The sequence below is a fragment of the Lonchura striata genome, chromosome 19, assembly GCF_050655825.1.
Source record: "Lonchura striata isolate lonStrDom1 chromosome 19, ASM5065582v1, whole genome shotgun sequence".
Taxonomy (NCBI): Eukaryota; Metazoa; Chordata; class Aves; order Passeriformes; family Estrildidae; genus Lonchura; species Lonchura striata.
In genome coordinates this window covers 991,989-1,011,753 of record NC_140721.1, presented here as the reverse complement: position 1 = coordinate 1,011,753, position 19,765 = coordinate 991,989, and the positions used below count along the sequence as shown (strand labels likewise).

General features: G+C 43.8%; 1 protein-coding gene across 4 annotated transcripts; it reads right to left on the bottom strand.

The window, feature by feature from the left end:
• Positions 1-1,904: 1,904 nt before the first annotated feature.
• Positions 1,905-19,136, bottom strand: NOS2 (nitric oxide synthase 2). Of its 4 annotated transcripts, none has more exons than XM_085557172.1 (28): positions 18,997-19,136; positions 18,810-18,898; positions 17,335-17,512; positions 16,572-16,695; positions 15,916-16,038; positions 15,675-15,823; positions 14,066-14,228; positions 13,593-13,684; positions 13,093-13,234; positions 12,550-12,689; positions 11,832-12,045; positions 11,394-11,495; positions 10,617-10,811; positions 10,189-10,271; positions 9,734-9,878; positions 9,399-9,503; positions 9,180-9,229; positions 8,910-9,084; positions 8,310-8,442; positions 7,841-7,919; positions 7,216-7,394; positions 6,423-6,586; positions 5,463-5,673; positions 5,036-5,123; positions 4,513-4,634; positions 4,099-4,247; positions 3,220-3,414; positions 1,905-2,705 (listed from the first exon to the last, which is right to left on the bottom strand). In XM_085557172.1, exons 3-28 carry the CDS (start codon positions 17,439-17,441, stop codon positions 2,625-2,627), a joined length of 3,510 nt encoding a protein of 1,169 aa, XP_085413298.1. In that variant the 5' UTR covers positions 17,442-17,512; positions 18,810-18,898; positions 18,997-19,136; the 3' UTR covers positions 1,905-2,624. The 4 variants fall into 4 exon arrangements, with proteins under 4 accessions (XP_085413298.1, XP_085413299.1, XP_085413301.1 ...); XM_085557173.1 differs by lacking the exon at positions 18,810-18,898 and adding an exon at positions 18,710-18,809 and having other exon boundaries at positions 18,997-19,133; XM_085557175.1 differs by lacking the exon at positions 17,335-17,512.
• Between the last annotated feature and the right edge of the window lie 629 nt (positions 19,137-19,765).

Below are 19,765 nucleotides of genomic sequence, written 5' to 3'. Positions count from 1 at the left end.
AGCTGTCCTGGCCCCACACACCAAGCCAAGTCCCTGGGTTGTGTTTGTGTCATGTCCCACCCCGGTGGAGCTGTCAATGTGACAATGCTGTGCAATGCTGCTACAGGAGCCACATGTCAGTAGTGAATGTAAATGGTTGTAACATGGTGAACATGGACATGTTTTCTTTTCAAATGTGATGTAAACTTTGTACAGTACAAAATTTTTTTTATATTTTCTATGAACTGAGTGTCTTCCAGAATTACTATTAAATTAATTACAAATTGTTAGAATTAAGAACAGTTTCTGTATTAGTTTATGCAACCAACAAAAAAGAAAAAAAGAGTGCACTCTATGCTACTGGAATTCTGGATATGTAGGAATCTTTTCAGTGAATAAATCTTTGGTCTGGATAAAGCGAGTGTTACTGAGTCCCACTGACTTGTAGCTGACCCAGAGCAGGAGCAGACTCCCACGGAAACCCCCCAGGCTACAAATGAACTGCTGGAGCAGGATCTGGGAGAGCTGGGCACACCACGTCCAGCTTCATCCTCACAGGTCAGCCTGCTCCTCCCAGACAAGGCAGCAGCTCCAGCCCTGGCCCCCAGCAGGGTTACTGGGGCAGGCAGAGCCCCTGTGCACATGGACAGTGTAACACAGCATTAACGAAATACCAAGGAGAAGAAAAAGCCTTTCACCTACCTGGCCTCAGTGTCTCCAGGGCCCAGAGCTCAGCAGCCTCGCACATCACCCCAACACAAGCAGCATCTGCCAGTCTCTGCTCCACAGCCCTTTGCTGTCCGTTGTGAGCCTCAGGTGTTCCTAATGAGCCTCAGGTGTTCCTAATGAGCCTCAGGTGTTCCTAATGAGCCTCAGGTGTTCCTAATGAGCCTCAGGTGTTCCTAATGAGCCTTGATCATCCCTCATCCCCCTGCCTGGCCCCAGCATCCCCCACCTTTTCTGCATTCCCCTGATGCAAGGCCCAATCTTCTGTCACCTCCCTGCACTCATGGACTCTGTCCACACATTCCGTTCCTTTTCCTTCAGTTAATAGTGTTAGGAAAATGAAGCTCGAAGAATATCCCAATGTCAGACTGCTCCCCAAAGCTCAGGAATGCACCCTGTGCACTCAGGGGCGGAGGGCAGCCAGCAGTGCTCCTGTGCTGCTAGCCCAGGACTCTCCCAGCTGCCCCAGTTCAGCCCAGCTGCCCCAGTTCAGCCCTGTTCTTGGGGGTTTCACCAGCACCCAAAACCAGGTACAGAACTAGGCTAAGAGCAAGATCCGTCTGCACCTCAGTGCCTGGCACACAGCCTGTTCTGGATGCTGAATTCCCTTAAAGCCACATAAATTTGGTGTAAGAGTCAATGAAACAAGCACACTAATTGCTGCAGAAGTGCTAATCTGTAACTCCCAGTCCAGTCCCAGCCCAGCGGGGTGCACAACTACCTCAGTAATCCAGCCAAGTTCCAGGTCCTGTGGCTAAAGGCTGTCCTGCAGCACATGTGAAACACACTGTTTACACATAGCACTGCTGACTTTAGAGTCTCAACTCTGCCTTCATCAATTCCAGCTCCTGGAGACAAGAGATGACAGGAAAATCTCACCTTTTTAATATGCTCATCTAGCCCTGGTAATTTCAGAGAAGGAACTATTTCTGATGTAACTGCAACACCTAGAAAGAGCCCAAGGCCAAATACAACAAGGGCAGTTTCAAGCCAGTCTCTCCCTGGTGCAAACTCACACTTGCCTGGCAGTAACAAAAATGCAAAAGTGATCATAGGCAGACTGTAACTCCTGGAGATGCCCTTAGCTCAGGGAGGAGCATTGCCTGGAGCCAAACCCACCTCAGCACAGCCCGAGAGTTGTTACCTCTGCCTTTGCAGGCTGGAGCCAAGAGCAAGAAGAGGTTCACTGATCCACACGCTTTGTCTCAGTATAAAGGCAGATTTTATTACAAACAAATCAAGAAAACCAGAGCATTCAAATGTACAAAGTGCTTTGGAATTTTTTGAACCTTCCTGCTATAGGCTCTGTAACAACAACAGCAACAACAGCTGAGGTTAATGTACCTGAGTCCCACAAAGCAGAATTCCCCACTGCTACCTGCTGAGCAGACACAGCTGAGGAGGATGCAGCAGGAGTTGCCATTTTGGGACCAGCACATTATTATTTCATTTGCAAACACTGCTCCAGATCCAGGCACAGGGCCAGACAACTCCCAGCAACACAACCATGCATTCACCTACTTTCAAGTGAAGATAATGTGCAAGTAAACCAATCTGATATAAATAAGGTCACAAAGATAAACAGTACATTAAAAAAAAAGATTTCAAGCTCTAGTTAGTACAAAACTGTAGATTTTCCTTGTATGTATAAAAATGACCAGATTTATACTACCATAGATGGTATTAAAAAATAATTTGCACTTTCGTTATTAAGATAATGTATTAAAATGTCAGAATAAATAGCAACAAAAGTTAAATTTAATATTTTACATAATTAAGGCTTTGGTTTAAGAGTCAAATCCCACAATCCTATACACATGCATGATTGAACAAGTATAAGAAGGAGGATTTGAGTCTTTGTCTTTTGAAAATAGCAAGAAATGTGCAAATATTGTCTAAAACACAAGTGAATTTGTTCTTCAGCTGGTGGGTTGCAAAGCTCTTTTGACTTCATGTGGGAACACAGCCCCAAATATATCTTCATGGTATCGCTTTTGGCTCTGCAAAAAGAAAGGACACCCAAGAGATGAATGAAATGATGCCAGCTACTCCTTATCCATCAGTTCAGTAACTAAAAGGCCTTTTGCATTTGTAGAACTGGTTCTGTGGTTGTAGACTTTTGTTACTGCCAGTGAAAGGGAGCTCCTGAATCTGAGGCACAAATGCACCGGGATGAGTTCTAATAACAAGAGGGTTTGAAAAAGCAGCAGCCCCAGGCACTGGGCTCTTGGTGATGGACCCACGAAATTCTGAACTCACTTCTCCTCTGCTGGTACAATAAAGCCTCAAGCTCCTGATGTTCCCAACACCCTGCAGTGCTGATCCCCAGGCCCCCCCAGGCAGAGCAGCAGAGTGCCCCCTGAGCCTGACCGAGCAGAAGCTGCGCTGGCAGTGCCGGGGGCACCAAGCCGCTCCCTCAGAGCCTGGTCCCTGTGCGAGCACGCACAGGAGCTCCCAGCACCCGAGCCTGGCTGTGCCCCACCCGCGGGAGGGCAGGCCTGTGATGACAGCTACCTTGAGCTGCTGGAAGTACTCGCTGGCCTGCTGCTGGCTGAGGCGCAGGGCGCGGGCGAGCAGCGCCCGCAGCGCGCCGGCCACGTCCCGCGCCATGCGCACGTCCCCGCACACGTACACGTGGCCCTGCTGCCCCTGCAGCACCTCGCACACGCGGGCCGCCAGCTGCCCCTGCAGCACGTCCTGGACGTACACCTGGAAACACAAAAACCGTCAGCACACCAGGCTTCTGAAATGCTGCTTTGGCTGCTGCCTCTTCCCAGTCCATCGTGGGTCTGTGCACTAAGGCTCTGGGTGCCCTGTCTGTTCCAGCTCTGTCCTGCACCGCAGAAAAGGTGAAAAATGTCTTCAGGTTGCCATTTACAAGCCCAGATTTGGAAGCTGGGCCTGTCTCTTGGTCAAACAAAAACTCTTCTACATGCCAAAGTCTCCTAACTGCCAGGAGAGCTAAAAAGAGGATAACTTTTATTCTGTTTTTTTCCCAGTCAAGATTCTTCTACGTAAAATTTATTTCCATGGTCACTATATCATTAAAATGGGAAAAATAGCCAATGCCAACTCATTTCTAACTCATGGGCTAATCAAATCCTGCAAAATACAAGGTTTCTGAAAATGTTCCAGTTCTAGTTCCAAAGGCTGTTTGCACTGGATGTGCCTATCTATGGCAGTGAGGGGTTATATTTATAGCAATTTATAGCACACCTTGCTTGTGCTGGAGTGCACAGGGAGATTTTTCTTCATTTGAAGAAGCTCAAAGCTGCTCACAGTAAACTGCAGCAAAATGATAACATTTTTTTAAGAACAACCAGAGCCCAGATCTTAACTCGAGGGATGATTCTAGAGGAGCTACCCCTTAAAGAATAAAGGAACCAGCCTTACTTTCTCTTGGCCAGGCAGTCTGGAGTAAGCTGTGTAGACATCTCTCAGGACTCCCTTCCTCTTCATCTCCTCAGTCTCTTCCCTGTAGATGTGATCCAGGTCTGGATGCCGGCAGCCGAACAGCAGGGTCATGTCCCCTCCTCTGAGCCCTGAAACCGCGTGGGACAGTGGCAGTCTGAGTGCCTGGGGCAGCCACTGACACACAGGACTGGCACACAGGCTGTGCCCTCCAGTCCCCAAGTGACCCCCGCACACGGAGAACGGTCCCTGGGATGCGCTGGCTGTGCCAGTGCCCGGAGCCTGCGGTGCCTGCAGGGGCTCCTGGCTGATGTTTGTGGCTGTCTGTGGCTGCAGAGCCCTGGCTGCAGGACTGGGGTGTCCCTGACCAGCCCTGCCCCAGGCCCCCACAGGTACCTCTGTGCTCCAGGTCATAGAGGCGCTGCAGCCAGAAGCTCCTGAAGGGAGCAATCCCCGTGCCCGAGCCGATCAGAACGCAGGACTTGGATGGCTCCTCCGGGAGGTGGAACTCATTAGCACTGAAAGGCAAGAGTAAGTTAATTAGGTAACTGGTTTCTGACGAAACTCGCGTTCAGTTGCTTGGATGACTGAGCAGCACAGTCCAAGTGCCTAGTGTGAAAGCAGCAGTGGGGCTGAACTGGATGCTCCTTGTTCCCTCCCCTTTCCTTGCTCTGCAGTGGAGAAGCGGACAGCTGGGATGGGGTCATAGCAATAGAATTATTTCAGAATTTTCTAATGATATGTAATTTTACTAATGTAAGGCATGGTAAAAGATCTAATCTCTAGAAGACAGCGAATTCCTTCTCTTCTCAGACCCAGCTATTCAACTTCAACTCAGCAGTCACTTGAAAACATCCAAACAAAGGAAAACCCACTGAAGGAGCTGAACCATGAGCTGCTCTTATTTAATTTTCTTTACCTGCGGATGAAGCAGGGAACAGTTTTGTTGAGCTCTATTGTGTTCAGCCAGGTGCTGCAGACTCCATGGTGCAAAGGCCCTTCACCATCTAAAAGCAGAGCAAGGCAGAACACCTCTGATAGCACCCAAAAGCCCTCTGTTTTTTAAAAAAGCACATTTTATACTTAAAATTGTACCTTTAAAATAAGTGTATGTCTAGTAATGATTTATAAAATGTGGATACACTGATGATGGTGCAGGATTTTAGAAAATCTTAGCCCAGGAGGAACACCTGCTCTGCAGGCACTATTCTGCAGGTATGACAACACAAATTTTTTATTACAGATAGGCTTCATGCTGTATGGCAGACAGACAGTTTTTTTCCTGAACCACAATGTAGTCTAAATACCATTTAATTAAGAGAGAGATGAAAACAACAGTTCATTACCTCTTGTCCTGTAGTTTACAACTGCAACTGTCAGATGAATCTCTCTGGCTGTCAGGTCACAGGAGGAGCTGACAGAATAGTACCTGGGCTTCAGAAGTGGCAGCTGAGTCAGCAGGAAAGCTGTGGAGACCTCAGCAGAGGGGAACTCCTCCAGCACCTCCAGGATGTTTGGGCTGTTGTAAAACTTCCATTTATTGTATTCTTCTGTGCTCTAAAAGCCAGAGGGCATCACCACAACATTACCAGGTCATACTTTGTTCAGAAGTACATGTGTATTTGAAACATCACTTATAAATAAGATTTGTGCTTTACAAATCAATTAAATATGCAGGTAAATCAACAAAGAGTTCTCAAAACTTTGCCAGGACCAATACTGGGGTTTCCTAAGAAATAATTTCATTTTGAATATGGAAGCTCAGAACCCCCACTACAAAGTTCTCAGACACTTGCTCTCTCAGTGAGGATGCAGAAACTGAAGCATGGCACACGCATGAAATTGCATAGTCCCAGGTCCTGACCCCTCCCGAGCCCCCCTGAACCTGGTAGGAGGAGCCAGCACTCATCACACCTGTGAGTCATTACTCAAAGCCACATCCCTCTGACTCTCAGGGCAGCAAATTATCTGACAAAAGCATCTACCAGCTCCCCTGTAGCTCCTCTACATGCAAAGTGTAAGGCCTTTAAGGGCGTCTCATCAGAAACCACCATGAGGCAAGAGAACCAGTCCGGCAAATGACCCACCCAGAACCACAGGAAACACCAGATGTTGGCTCCCACACCCAAGCTGAGCCTCAGACCCCTCCTTCTTTCACTGTGGTTGGCTTTCTAAGACCACACAATATGTAAGAGAGGCATAAAAATCCATCGCTACAAAAAATTCTTAAACTTTTGCTACAGAGTCAAAGGGCATCAGAGGCCCCAGTGTACTGAAAACTAAACTCCTGCAGCCCTAAGGCTCACCTGACACAGCACCTCCAGCCTTTGCTTGTCTCCTTCTGCTGTCACCAGCTGGGAGAGTTTTTTTAGCAGTTGTTGGGAGGGTGGAGTAGTGATATCAAGCAAGTATGTCAAAGCCTCAGGTAGTGTGCAGGCTGGAATCTTTTTGTGACTTGCCCAGTACCCACCTGGAAATGAGGGAAAGAAAAGGACACTTAGCAACATCCGTGGTATTTGACAGCTCTAGAGCTTTGCAAAACTCAGTGTCCTTCAAAATACCCATTCAGGTGAGGATGCAGCAGGTCTAGACCACAGGGCCCTTCTGAGAGAGGTTATTGTGAGGTTCTGAATGTTTTGTAAGAGAAGGATCTGACACAGAAAACTTCATGACAACAAAACACCACTTGGAAAGGCATGGTCTTTCATTTAGGGAAACCATCTTCCTGTGTTCCAGAATCCTATGATTGTTTATACTAATATGGGAAAGATTGGCAGGACATGTATGTCTATTTTAGGACTCTTAAATGTAGCAATAAGAAAACTGTTAATTAATTTAATTGCAGTCAATGGCCAATTCAACAACTGAATTACAGTGTCACCTTGGATACCTCTGCAAATCCTGGTGAAGTAATGGTTTTTACAGAAAGGGCAAAACCAGAACCAATAATTACAGGAATAACTAAAAAGCAGCAACAAAATCCTATTGAAACTTGAGAAAAGGATCATAGAATCAAATTCAGTCAGCAAAAATCCTTAGGAATTTTAAGGGAGTCTGTCCAACATCCTCTGTTGTTTTGTCTAAAGAGACCCAACTTACCATCAATGCAGGTTTCAAGCCTGATAGTCTGATCAGCTGGAGGGGCATCCTTGACATGTGCAATAATGCCATGGACTAATTCTGCCTGGTTGCCTGGGAAAATCCCAATGTGCTCCCCGGGAAGGTAGTGCACTTCCTGATCTGTCTCACAGTGAAGTTTAACCAGAATGGTGACGCGACTGGATGGCAAAGAGAGAGAAATGAGACAGATCCTGGTTACATTGACAGGATTTCCCTTGGACTGCACAGGAAAGGAATAAATCTACAGTGGCACTTGGCAAGGGCTCTCTTGTGTTCATTACCAAATACCAGACCAGCTTAGGGCTTCACAGAGACTTAAACAAATCAGAGTTCAGGCATGTGAAGTACTTGTATCCAAATAAACTGGGTGCTGAAGTTCTGCCTGGTCTGTCCAGTACAGAATAAACATGCCCGGAAGCAGCCAGTGGAAGTGCTGCCTCACTGCAGACTGCACAGCTCACATGCTGCTACCAAGGACAGTACAAAAAATCCAGTACCTTTTGTAATAACTGCAGGGAGAAGATGTTTATAACTAGGCACTTCAGATGTTTAAGATTTTAGTAAAATGTGGTATTGCAATATTCAAAAGAATAAGGTAGCATACCTGGACTTCAAACTTTGAAGATTCTGCCTAAATTTCAGCTTCATGGGAATTACATCCTTGGCATGAATGTTTGCAAGAGCTGGTGAGAAAAGAGGATATGAGTCTTGGTAACCTTGTGATTAGGTTTGTTTAAAATGTATTCAAGTAATATGAAGAGGAGAACTGAACCACACTTGCCCTAGAAGGTGACCAACCATCAGTCAGTTGTGTGTGCCCTATTCCCTGACTAAAAAGCAGTTAATCTCAGCTTTTGTTCCCCTAGGGCTGTCCAAATGTGTGATAGTTCCGGTGCTATTGTGCTGGAAAAGATAACTTGTTCTATGTAAACCAGTGTCTTTTTAAATCTGACCATGTACTTCATTATGCGCATTCTACCATCCAGCAGGGCCAAGAACACTTCTGAGAAACTTTCACAGTGCAGCCCCTCTGAAGCAGCAAAGGCAGAGGGAGGGGAAGGTGGGAGCAATACCTTTAGCCAGGTCCATGGGCTGGGAGTCATGCACTAGCCTGTAATTGGTAGGGTCCCACCTTTCCTCAGAGGTGAAGATCTTAGGCAACTGTATACTGTGTCTCCCACGGACGTTAAAGATGTCACAGGCAGCCTAGATAAAAAAAAACCACAAAAATAAAGGCTATTCACAGTAAAAAAATATTCTTAGCATTGTCATAATCCTAACAAGGAGCTACCAGTTTCACAGATTGCTGGTTTTTAGTGCTTCTGGGTGTGGGTTCAGTGAGTTCAGTAAGGCTCCACTTCTATAACAGTATAGCCAAAAAAGATCAACTGCAAAAAATCCAGAAGTTTGATGCTACACTTGTTCATATTTTAACAGCATTTCAGCATTCCATTATCCAAAACAGTTCACGCAATTTTGTGTGGATATTAAAAAATAATAGAAAAGGGATCCAGTTCCCTCTCCTTGTTAGGCAAGCAGTAGACAAGAGGGGAGTTCCAAATTCAGATATAAATTCAGATGTTTGGTTTCCTTTATTTTCTCTCATTTTTATGGGAACTGCACTAAAATGAATGGATGAGTGACTAGAATATGAGATGTATTTCTATATTCACCTTGAAAGCACTGACTGCCCAGCTGCGGAAAGCTTCTTCTTGCCCATTGAGTTCATCCCCTTTGCCCACTGGAGTGAGCTGGGAAGCCCCGAGTTGGGCCAGTTTTTGGTCAATGGCATGAGCAAAGGCACAGAACTCTGGGTACATACTGGACCCCAGACCAAACACAGCATACCTGCAGAAGGAGATGAAAAGAAGATTGTTGTGTTATGTTATATGGAGTGCTAAAGGACTCAATCACATGCAAACCAAACAACAAAGTATTTTTACCTAATTTTATTTCTCAGCAGTTTTAGTCTGAGCAAAGAGTCCTTCAAGGTCTGCAAAAAAATACATAAAATACTTCAGGTTAGAAAAATACTCTGATTTAAGACAGAATACTCTGATCTGAAACCTGATCTATATATTACTGAAGGACATGAGATAAATGAAAGGTTTGTCTTTGGTCTTTGAGCTGAATTTCATACACACTTCTGAGGTGAACATTACCTTTCCGTTACCTGGAGAATCTCCATTTCCAAAAGTGCTAGTAACCACTAAAAGAAGTGTTTCTTTTTCCAGGTCGCAAATATTGTACTCATCCATGCAGAGGATCTGGAAGGAATAAAGCTCATGACACATTGCTAGCACACATAAGAACTACCTTAGATATCTCAGATAATCGCTGACCAAACTTATGTGGCATTAGGTTATATGAATACAAAATCAAGGTTCTAGTCCAACTCGTATTTACAGAACATTCTAAACACAGGTTTGCAGAATGGAAAAGCCTGCAGAAGCCAAACTCCTGTCTCCACGAGGTGTGGCTGATTTGTACTGCTCACCTTGGTGCTGAAGGCACAGCTGAACAGGCTGCACAGGCTGTTGGCGAGCGTCTCCGACTTGCCCGTTTCTGTCGCGTAGATCACGGTGACCTTGGCCCTGGTGGCCACTGCCCCTCGCATCAGTGAGGATGCAAAGAGCACAGCCCTGGGAAAAGCACAATCACACACAACTTTTAATGGAGCTACACTAATTCAGGTTGATTCACAAGCGAGCTAGGAAAGACTGAGTTTGAGCATGGCTTTTCTTTGGAAAATGGTTCAGAAGCAACACACTCAAGATAGCTCTGAGCAAGAACCTTAGATAGGAATGTTACCTCAGGGTGGACAGGTAAGGCTATGATTCAAACCTCTCAAGTGGTCCCTACTGTAATAATTTTTTTTAAGAAGTAGAGCAGAAACATTGCAAGAATAGAATAGTTGGACAAAGCATGAAGAATCTTATTTGAACAACTTACTTTGCCAAGATGCTAAACTTTATTTCTTTTTTCCTTGGCCTTCGGGTCTCATCATGCCATACATGTGTTTTCCATGCATCTACCTTTAAAAAAAAAGAAGTTACGCTTTAGGTAAGGAATACAAAATAGTAAATAAACAATTTGTGTATCTTTAAGGGGCCAGATCAAATAGAATCTGTATATACACTCTACTGAGTAAAAATGTCTATCAGTCTCTGTTGCATTAAACTGCACTTTACTTGAAGCCAGAGAATTCAAGAGAACTAACAGCACCTCCCACATAAAATAGCTCCTGTCTGCTACTTCTGAACCTGTCTAGTGAACTTTCATGAACCTGGGCTTGGCACCCAGACTGCCTCGGGTCTCGTATCACATCTGCTGTGCTGAGGTTGTCTGCTAGAGTCGGATTTCTTTTTGATGATGTGTACCTGGTAGTAATAGAAGGGAGTGAGGACATAGTTCAACATCTCTTGGTGGAACACGGGGGTTATGCTGCCTGACATGGGAGGCACGATCCACACCCAGTCTGCTGGGCAGCCGCCCCGCGCACGGTACTCGCTCTGCATGTACTTCAGGAAGGACTCGGAGGCCGAGTGGTGATCCATGATGGTTACATTCTGTTTCTAGAGCAATGGCAAAAAGAAAAACATGCATTAAAAACCCTATTCTGCCCTTCTACCTGGTGCCGCTAATCCTTTTGCTTTGGTGAATATTTCAAGGACTTTACTCAGAGTAAAGGGAGTATTTATGGGAAATAAATACTATCAGCAGTTACTGTAAAGATACAGATTGAAACACGGGCCTTTGATTGAGAACTCTTAGATCTTTCCTTTAGTATCAGCGTTTTACCTCTGCAGCACTGGGAGTGCATGCTGCAAAGCCTCTGACTCACTTTTACCCACTTTTCCTATTGTCATGATATGTTAAACTGGAATTGAAAATAAAATATATTAATCCAAGGGCTTTACATAGGTTTTGAAACACATAAATAAATGTGTTAAAAGGATGGAAGATTTTGTCCTTAACTTCCTTTGCTTCTTTCTCTTCCTTCTGCCTTTACCTGTGAGGAAATACGGATTTCTCTACTTTCTCAGGTGAAAATAAAGAATAACTCTATTGGAATCATAATGCCATCTCCATTGAATGGGAGGAAGAAGGGACATGAGTGTTCAGTGTCTCCCCAGATCCCACACTCAGTGATTTACCTGGAAGCTGTGAAGCACAGCCACGTTGATCTCTACAACAGCTCGGTCCTTCCATAATGATGACAGTTTATTTGTTTCCAGTCCCATTCTCCTCCCTACCTCCTACATGTGAAAAAGAGAGAGAAAAGAGAAAATCAAATTTACTATATGGAACTTAGACCACACGATCTCTCAACCTCATCAGCTTTGTATCAGGAAAAAGTTGTGCAGAAGGGGAAAGAGTCGGTCCCATTCTGGGGAAATAAGGCAGCAGAAACACCTGAGATTAAAGATAAACTGGAATTTTGGAGTTCCGGCTCTTGAGGATGTTCCAGCTTGACAAAGCAGTAAGTGGTTCTCTCCCATGCCAGTAAACACTGGTAGTGTCTCTCTTCCAAAACCTCGTGCACCCAGTTCCCTCCCCTCGCAGCCCAGGCCAGCTCCCCTGCAGCAGGTCACCTTCAGGATGTTGTAGCGCTGCGCGTCGCAGAAGTCCCGCACGCCAATCTCCGTCCCCATGTACCAGCCATTGAAAGGGCACGCGGGGAACTCCAGCCCTCCTGCCTCCAGCAGCATGCTGGCCACAGCAGGCAGCGCGTACCACTTCAGCTCCAGCTCCTTAAACCACTCGTACCTGCCCGACAAGCACTTTGTATTATTTGTCTGCCTTTTCCTAGGAAACCAGAAAAGCCCAGGAAGATAAAGAGTACCAATTCTTGGAGGAACCCCTGGACTAGGGTCTGCAAAAACAGCAGTTCTCAGTGCAGTATTTGGGAATCACCAGCTACAGGAACTGCAGAACCACATTACAGAGTTCTGCAATCTGCAGGCCAGTCCCAAAGCAAACAGGAAGAAAAAAGCAATGAGAAAAAACCAATAAACACTGTTATGAGTGCAGTGTTACATGTGTATTACACTAGCATAAGAAATTAGGATTTTTAAAATTCTGAATATAATTGAAATGTAGATTGGGAAAAAAGTTTTTCAACAAAATGGTCATTTGTTTCCTTAATTTAAATCTCATTTCATTGTTCTAACAGGCATTTTATCTTTCAGGATGATTTACCATCATTTCATCCTGACAAAGAACTCATAAAAAACTGCCACAGGAACAGCCCAATAACCTGCCAAGGTGAGGAGAGGCAAAAATGCAATTAACTAAATCTTGTGTACTTACTTTGGATGCTCCATTGGCACTTGGAGGACAATTTCTGGAGGTAATTCAAATATTTCTGGGTCTTGGCCATTTGCTTGGAGAACAAGTGGAAGTACATCAAAGCGGCCATATTTTGGCTTCCACCCAAGTTCGATGCACAACTGCAAATACAGAAAGCATATTTTGTGTTCTTTTCAGGTTTCCCCTCCAGATCTGAAGAAAAATGAATTTTAACCCTCTGAAACCTGCTGAGGTAAATGCTAAGTGAAAAAGGTTCTCTTTACTATTCAAACAATGTTGAGCCATGCTGATGAAGTACTGTTTGTGTGCCTGGCTGTGTCCCCTGACAGTATTAGCTCACCCTGTTCTGAGATGGAGGGCAGCACTTTTATATCAGAACTGTAGGAAATTACTGTTTCAGCCTGCACCTGGAACTTTTGGGGCAGAACATCCCGTTCACTCCTCACTTCCCTACCACTCTGCGTAAAGATGGGAGGAAGGAGCCCCAGGGAGGTGGGTTAGCCAAGATGGGAAGCAGCTGTGGTGGTGAGTTTGGAGCTGTACCTGAGTGAACTCCACAGTAGCAGGGTCTCCAAGGACAGAGCCATCTGACATTTGGTAGCCAGCGTAGCGGATCAGCTGGCTGTTCCACACACGGAAATCGTGCTGCCCATCCGTCCTGTGCGGGAACACCGTGATGGCTGACCTGCCCGGGACAGAGAACACATCCTCACTATTGATACGGAAAATGGCACCAACAGAAAGTGTTTTATATTTATAAAATGAACATCAGTAGAAATAAGATCATTCATCCTCTTTACACACCTCCCCAAATCTTCAAGTCATCTCTTTTCCCAAGGAATTGCAAAAGGTTTTGTAACATCAGCTGTGAAAGTTACACATTTTCAAAATGGTTGATGGAATATATGAGAGGAAAATGTAAGTACCAGGAAAATTAAGAGCAGAGACAAGTTGTCAAAATGTTTAGATAGACCATTTCGTGTGTTTTTGATGCCAGATCTGGATGTGATTTTTGTTGTTTAAAATTAAAATTAGAGACTTACCTTATATTACCATTGTTTGTGGCATACTGAATATGATGACAGATATGCTCAAACATTTCCTTGGCTGTTTTACAGTCTCGTGCATCAAACACCTGTGTGTTTCCAACGTAAAGAAGAAGACTAATTTTGAAACAGTAATGCAAAGTTGTTATTTTTCCTATGCACTTAAGGAATGGAAAAAATGTGGCTCCACTAGGAAAGGTTAATTTTTACAGTTCTTATATGCATCATTTCACCCACAACAATCCACCAAGGACCAAAACATGTATCTGGTTCCATTACACACCTGGTTCCTACACTCACACTGCTACACATTTTCCTTCAGCTATGAAACAGAGGACTATAAAGAAACCAACCTCCTAATATGGACAGGAGGGAGTCCTGAAACAGTGACATTTTCTAGCAAAGGAAAGGCCACTCTTTCGAGTCACAGCAGAGGACTATCACAGCTTAGGTGTAGATCCACAGCTCACCTGCAGGTTGGACCACTGGATTCTCCCGATGCACCTGGGGGCATTCCTCCAGGCCTGCTTGGCAGCAAAGGCCAGCTCATCCTTTGTCAGGTGGTAAGTTCCTGTTGTTTCTATCTCCTTGGTCACTGCTTCCAGCCGGCCCAGCTCTTCTTTGATTTTTGGCCTTTTGAACAGGAAACAGTCATGAAAAGAACCAATGAGAATTTCATTCAAAGTGCAGATATTCTCTTTATATCTTGGCTTCAGAATTTAAGACTTGTCCTTATGGAGTGCAAGGACAGGACTTATTGGCCCCATGAAGAAACTAACACCAGAAATTTAAGTAGTGACACCATCCTTTCACCACCCAGTACATGCATGGATTGGCCACAAGCTATTCTGTGTAAGCTTTTGGGTTAAATTTGGATTTTCTAGAGGAATTTGAAAAAAAATCAGAAAGAAACAAAAACCAGAGAACAGATGAGTTTCAGGGCACATGTAGGTTGAGAGTGACTATCCTCTCAAAGATGCATTGTATTTACAAGGGCACAGCTCTTCTGAGTAAAGTAAGTAAGATTTTAATTTCTGAAGGGAAGTGCTGAGCAATTCCTTTGTCAGGGAAACCAACTGTAAAATTCTTGAGTTTGATAACAGAGAGTGAAGTCAAAACATTAGAAAATATTTATCACAGCAGAGACAAAAATTGTTTTGTTGTCTTACAGACAGAATGAAAATAGCCTGCACTGTCTGAGAGTTTTCACATTTTCAGCAAGATGAAAGATCAAGGGCAAGCATATGAGACAGTGTAAATCAATGTGATCAAACAGCCATGAGCAGAGAGACACAGGGATGTGCAAATGCAATAGGCTTGTGAGGACAGCCTGTGTGTAAGACAGGGACTTTCAGAAAGATTCCGAGGGAAGAAGGATTTGAAAGGAGTTCAAAGTATCAAAATAAGTGGCCATTATGTGGCTGAGTCCCTTTGAAAGTTTGATAATGTTTTCTAATGGGATGAGCAAACACTGAACTGTTGCTTGAAAGCTCATCATGTGGAATGTCACTGCAAGCCCTTGGACATCAGCCAGCTGTTCCAGCATTTCCTGCAACAAGATGCCTCTGTGCCATGGCTATTTTTGTGAAAACACAAACTCCTCTCGGAATGCTCAGGGAGCTTATGCCAATAGCACAGAGAAAGGGTGAGAAGCAACACTGGCCTTCCAATCTTTGGCTAAAGCCTTGAGAGGAGCACAGAGAAAAGATACTTGAAACAGCACAAACAAAAGGCATTATCCACACTGAGACTGATCTGAGTGCAGCTAATCCCAAGAAAACAGAAGGTTAACACTCTGGAGAGAGTCCTCAATGTACTGGAATGCAGCACACTCCAAAGGGATGGAGCTGAGGAGTGCATGGTCCAGAGTCCTTCCCTGTGTTCCCAAGATCTTGGATTGGCAGATGGAGCACACGAAGTGCAATGACAGCGTCATCTGGCATTTTTAAAAGTCTTTACATATTATTTGATTGCATGCTATGTAACAGGATAGTTATCAAGAGCTGTGAAGAAACCAAACCCTCCTGACAGACAGACAGATAGGCAGAGGATTTTATACCCAAAAATCAAGTTGCTTACTCTTTAAATGAACTGTAGTATTGCTTGAGGAAGTCTATTGCCTGAGGTAAAAGATCCTGTAGTGGAACTGGCCCATCTCTGGTACCTCTCACCAGGCCCTTTGGGGTCATGAGTGACCCTTGGCAGGCTTTGGTCTGGCAATTGATAACCTGAAAAACAATAAAATGTCAAAAAAACAATGTTGCACTCTGCATATTTTAAAAGTTAATGAAAAATCCCTATTCATATTTCCGTATTTTACCTCTTTTGCAGTCAGGTGTAGTGTGTCAAGAAAGCTGGATCCATTTTCCAAGTTCCTTACTCTTACATGTCTTGGACATCCTGATATTTGGTTTGAAACTTTGATGTCATTTGAAGGGAGATTCTGGGCAGAGAACAGACAAAAATGCATACTGTCTTCAGACCTATTGAATATCTTTCAGTTTCATTTTAGATTTAATGTTAACATCAAAATATTTCAGTTTAAATTCAAGAAACTAGATATAAATGGGATCTGCTCCAACATGATTATTTGACTACAAAACTACTGAGCTAATCTACAATTTGATATGAAATGGGGGAAACAATATTCTTGTACTAATCAAGTAGGTTCTGCCACTGCAAATACCTTTATAATTTCAGTCAGTCCTGTAAGTATCTCTGAGCATTACAGTCACAGTCTCAGGAAAACAGTGAACCAATTTTAGAGACAGGACAGGTTTGTTACCAAAGGTTTGCAAAGGTATATAAAGGAATCAGGCATCCAGTCCCCGTCCTTTGAGTCTTATCAATGCTACATTTTTGTCAGAAAAGAGCTTTCACCAAAGATGTCCCAGCAGTCCCAATCTCCTGCAACCACAGTCAGACCTCACAGAAGAACGTGGAGCAGTTGTGAGCAGCAAGCATGTGAACTGTTACCATCAAACCATGATGCTGGGAACAGACTTCTCCTCCCTCACTGGGCTTTGCTGAAGTTATGATAGGCAGCCTCTCCATCTGCTTCTTGCTCGGATTGTGCAACTTGGCATCATCCTTTTCTGAGCTTCATAGAGAGAAAGAACAGTCAGTTCAAGGCAACGTCCTTTACACAGGGCTTTGCTTTCAGCATCAGCAGGAGATGCTCAGTGCTGTCTCTGAAATGTAACTGAGGCCATAATCCAGCAGTGGCAGTGGGCAGGAATCAGCAGTAAAGCCATAGTACCCCCCTTCCCAGAGCACTATGTGGACAGAAAGGAAGGAAGGCAGGGTGTGAAACCTGAAATAAGTAACACCCTGAAGACAATTTAAGATGCACGTGCAACTTATTTTATACAGTGTTGTGTATGAACTGCATCACAGAACTACTTCACCAACTTAATTATAGTATAAATAATCACTTTGCTGTTTTTATACCATTCACACCTCCTGAGACTTAGAGTACATGAAACCATGTTAACACACCAAATAAATTTAAGACTATGAAAGAGAAAGCAAGATGATTTATATCCTCAATGACCGTTTAACTTTGACACAAGTGTTTAATGTTCATTACCAAGTTACACCACCCAGAGACCCACAGTTCTTTGGTTAATATTAGTATTTTGGAAACACATTACAGGTTTCTCCAGGACCCAAACCACTTAATATCTTCCCTTTTCAAATAAAAGATAAATTGTGAGACCGTTAAAAACCAGGATCTTACCCATGGATCTTCCTATTTTTCTCCACGTTGTTGTTGATATCCTTCTCTTGGGGGTACTGGCTCCTGGCAGCACGAGATTTGAACACGAACTGCCATGGGCACAGCATTTTGTATGTGTTTTTTTGGTGGTTTTACTTCACTGTGCTGAAACCTTGTTTTGTGTGATGTGGGAACACTTCTAAGGACATAAAAAACCCAACAAGGTCAGTTTTTACCCAAGAGGGCAACTCCCTTTAACAACTTTCAGAAACTCACCAGCCTAACTGAGCTAACATCCTCCATTTAAAATGAATTCTCTATTCTTAGGTTAGTGATACTAAAACTAACACTTTGTCAGTGTAATGTGCAGCCATGTACTAATCTAAAACACTGGCAAGAGGATATCAGATGTCCCCTGGTTGTGTAAAGCAGCAAATATTGGTGTCAGCAGGCTACAGGCTTAGAAAAGGGATGTGAAATGTTGCTGTGTTATTCATACAGTAATGAAAAAATCTTGTTCATATATGAACCTAACCACTTTGCAGTGTATCCACTTGCCATAGACAAACAGGATTCTGAGAGGCTGAAGTCTGCAGTTTCTAAGATCTGTAGCACTTATTTCAATGTAACACATAGCATTTACATATGAGTGTACAAAGTTTATGCTATTAATTTCAACATACATTTTCTGCTCACTTCTGAACATAAGATGGATTTTGTGCTAGGGAAGGTGTGACAGAAGAGAAAGATCAAGCCAGTAAATTGCAGGGATAGAGGGAATTATCCCCTGCATTTGAATCTGACTCATAAGAAAAATCAAAACCTGGTGTTTCCAAGAAGTTAGAGACAAAGGAAGAAAATAGACATTATCACATAATTCTGATGTAATTATGTCTTATTTTGATATTTATATTACTTTTACAGTAAAAGTTAAATTTATGCTGAGTTCTGAAGATACACTTTGCTGTAAAGTCACACAAGAATAGAAATCCATTCAACTGTCTGTGCAGAAACTGGAAGGTGTTAGGATTGTTTGCTACTCCAGGTGAGAGAAATAATGTGTAATAAGCATTTCTCTGCAGTTACAAAATATGAAAAGAAAATCTAAATTATTATTCTGCAATAAAAAATGCTGTGCCAACAAAATTTTGTAAAATACAAGGGGAAAAGAGAGAAGAAATGGAGAGGGGGAAGAAAAGAAAGAAACAAAGAAGGAAAAAAAGAAAAAAGGGGGAACCTCACACAAACATAAAAAATACACAGGTAGAAAAAGGAGGAAAAGGAAGAAAAGGAAGAAAACAAGCATAAGGAAGAAAAAGATGAAAAATAATAACAGGAAAGATCATAATAAACAGAAAAAATTAGAAGCAAAAGCAAACAGAGAGAGCAGACTCACATTTCCCTTCACTGGCACTCAGAGCAAGAAGCTGCTTGATGTCCTGCCCCGTGGGGTTCTGTGGGTAGCACTGTCAGTGTTACCAGTCTCACGTACAAACCTTTAAATCAGCAGAAAGAAGGGACAAAGTTTTCAGAGCAGCTGGACAGCTTGGAACTAGAGCAGGAGACTGAGTCTGACACTTTGCTCCTAATACAGAAAAAAAGATAGTTTGCCAACTAATTACTCTTCCTGTGAGCTGCAGTAAATGAATGACAGAATGAACACCTGGACATGGTGCTTCTTACCGTGCTTTGGTGAGAGGTGTCCCAGCCCTGCCAGGAGAGACTCCTCTCTCTCCAGGTTTCTTGCCTTTCACCCCTCAGGCTCCGTATCCCTCCCAGGAGGCAAAAGCATTTTATAGTGCAAACCATGTATGCAAAATAGCTCTGAGCAAGGCTGGACATAGCTAGTGCAATTGGGGATTCCCCTGGTTCATCTCCTGTCCACTTGGAGAAGTGGAGGGTGCGTGCACAGCATTACATAACCTGTGTGAGGGAGGGAGGCAGCTCCTGCTGCTGTCAGCATCCCTTCCTTCCCTCGGCGCGCTGCAGCCTTGACTCCTGCTTGTGCTCCTGGAAAGGGCAGGGTATCACACCGAACGCTGCTTTCAGCCTTGCACACCGTGTTAAAATGAAAATAAATAAGTGCTGAAGGGCTTCTTACAGCTTTTATCCTTTCTGAAATACAAACCATTCTCACCATACTGTATGTGGGAATACCAGAGGGACAGATGGATGAGGAAGATGGGATTGCTGAGCTGATTTTCAATGTCAGACAACATGTGGACATGTACCTTTTACAGAACCAGGCTCCCCCCTGCAGCCTGGAAGGCAGAACCCCCTCGGGACAGGGCTGGCAGCAGTGCCCAGTGCTGTCAGGCACCTGCAGCTCACAAGTCTGATGCCAGGATTTTGACCTGCCTTATTTGTTTCTTGATATTATGTATGGCTATTTTAAGGAAACTGTTTACAAATTAAAGATAATTAATAAATCTGCTGAATAATATTAATAAAA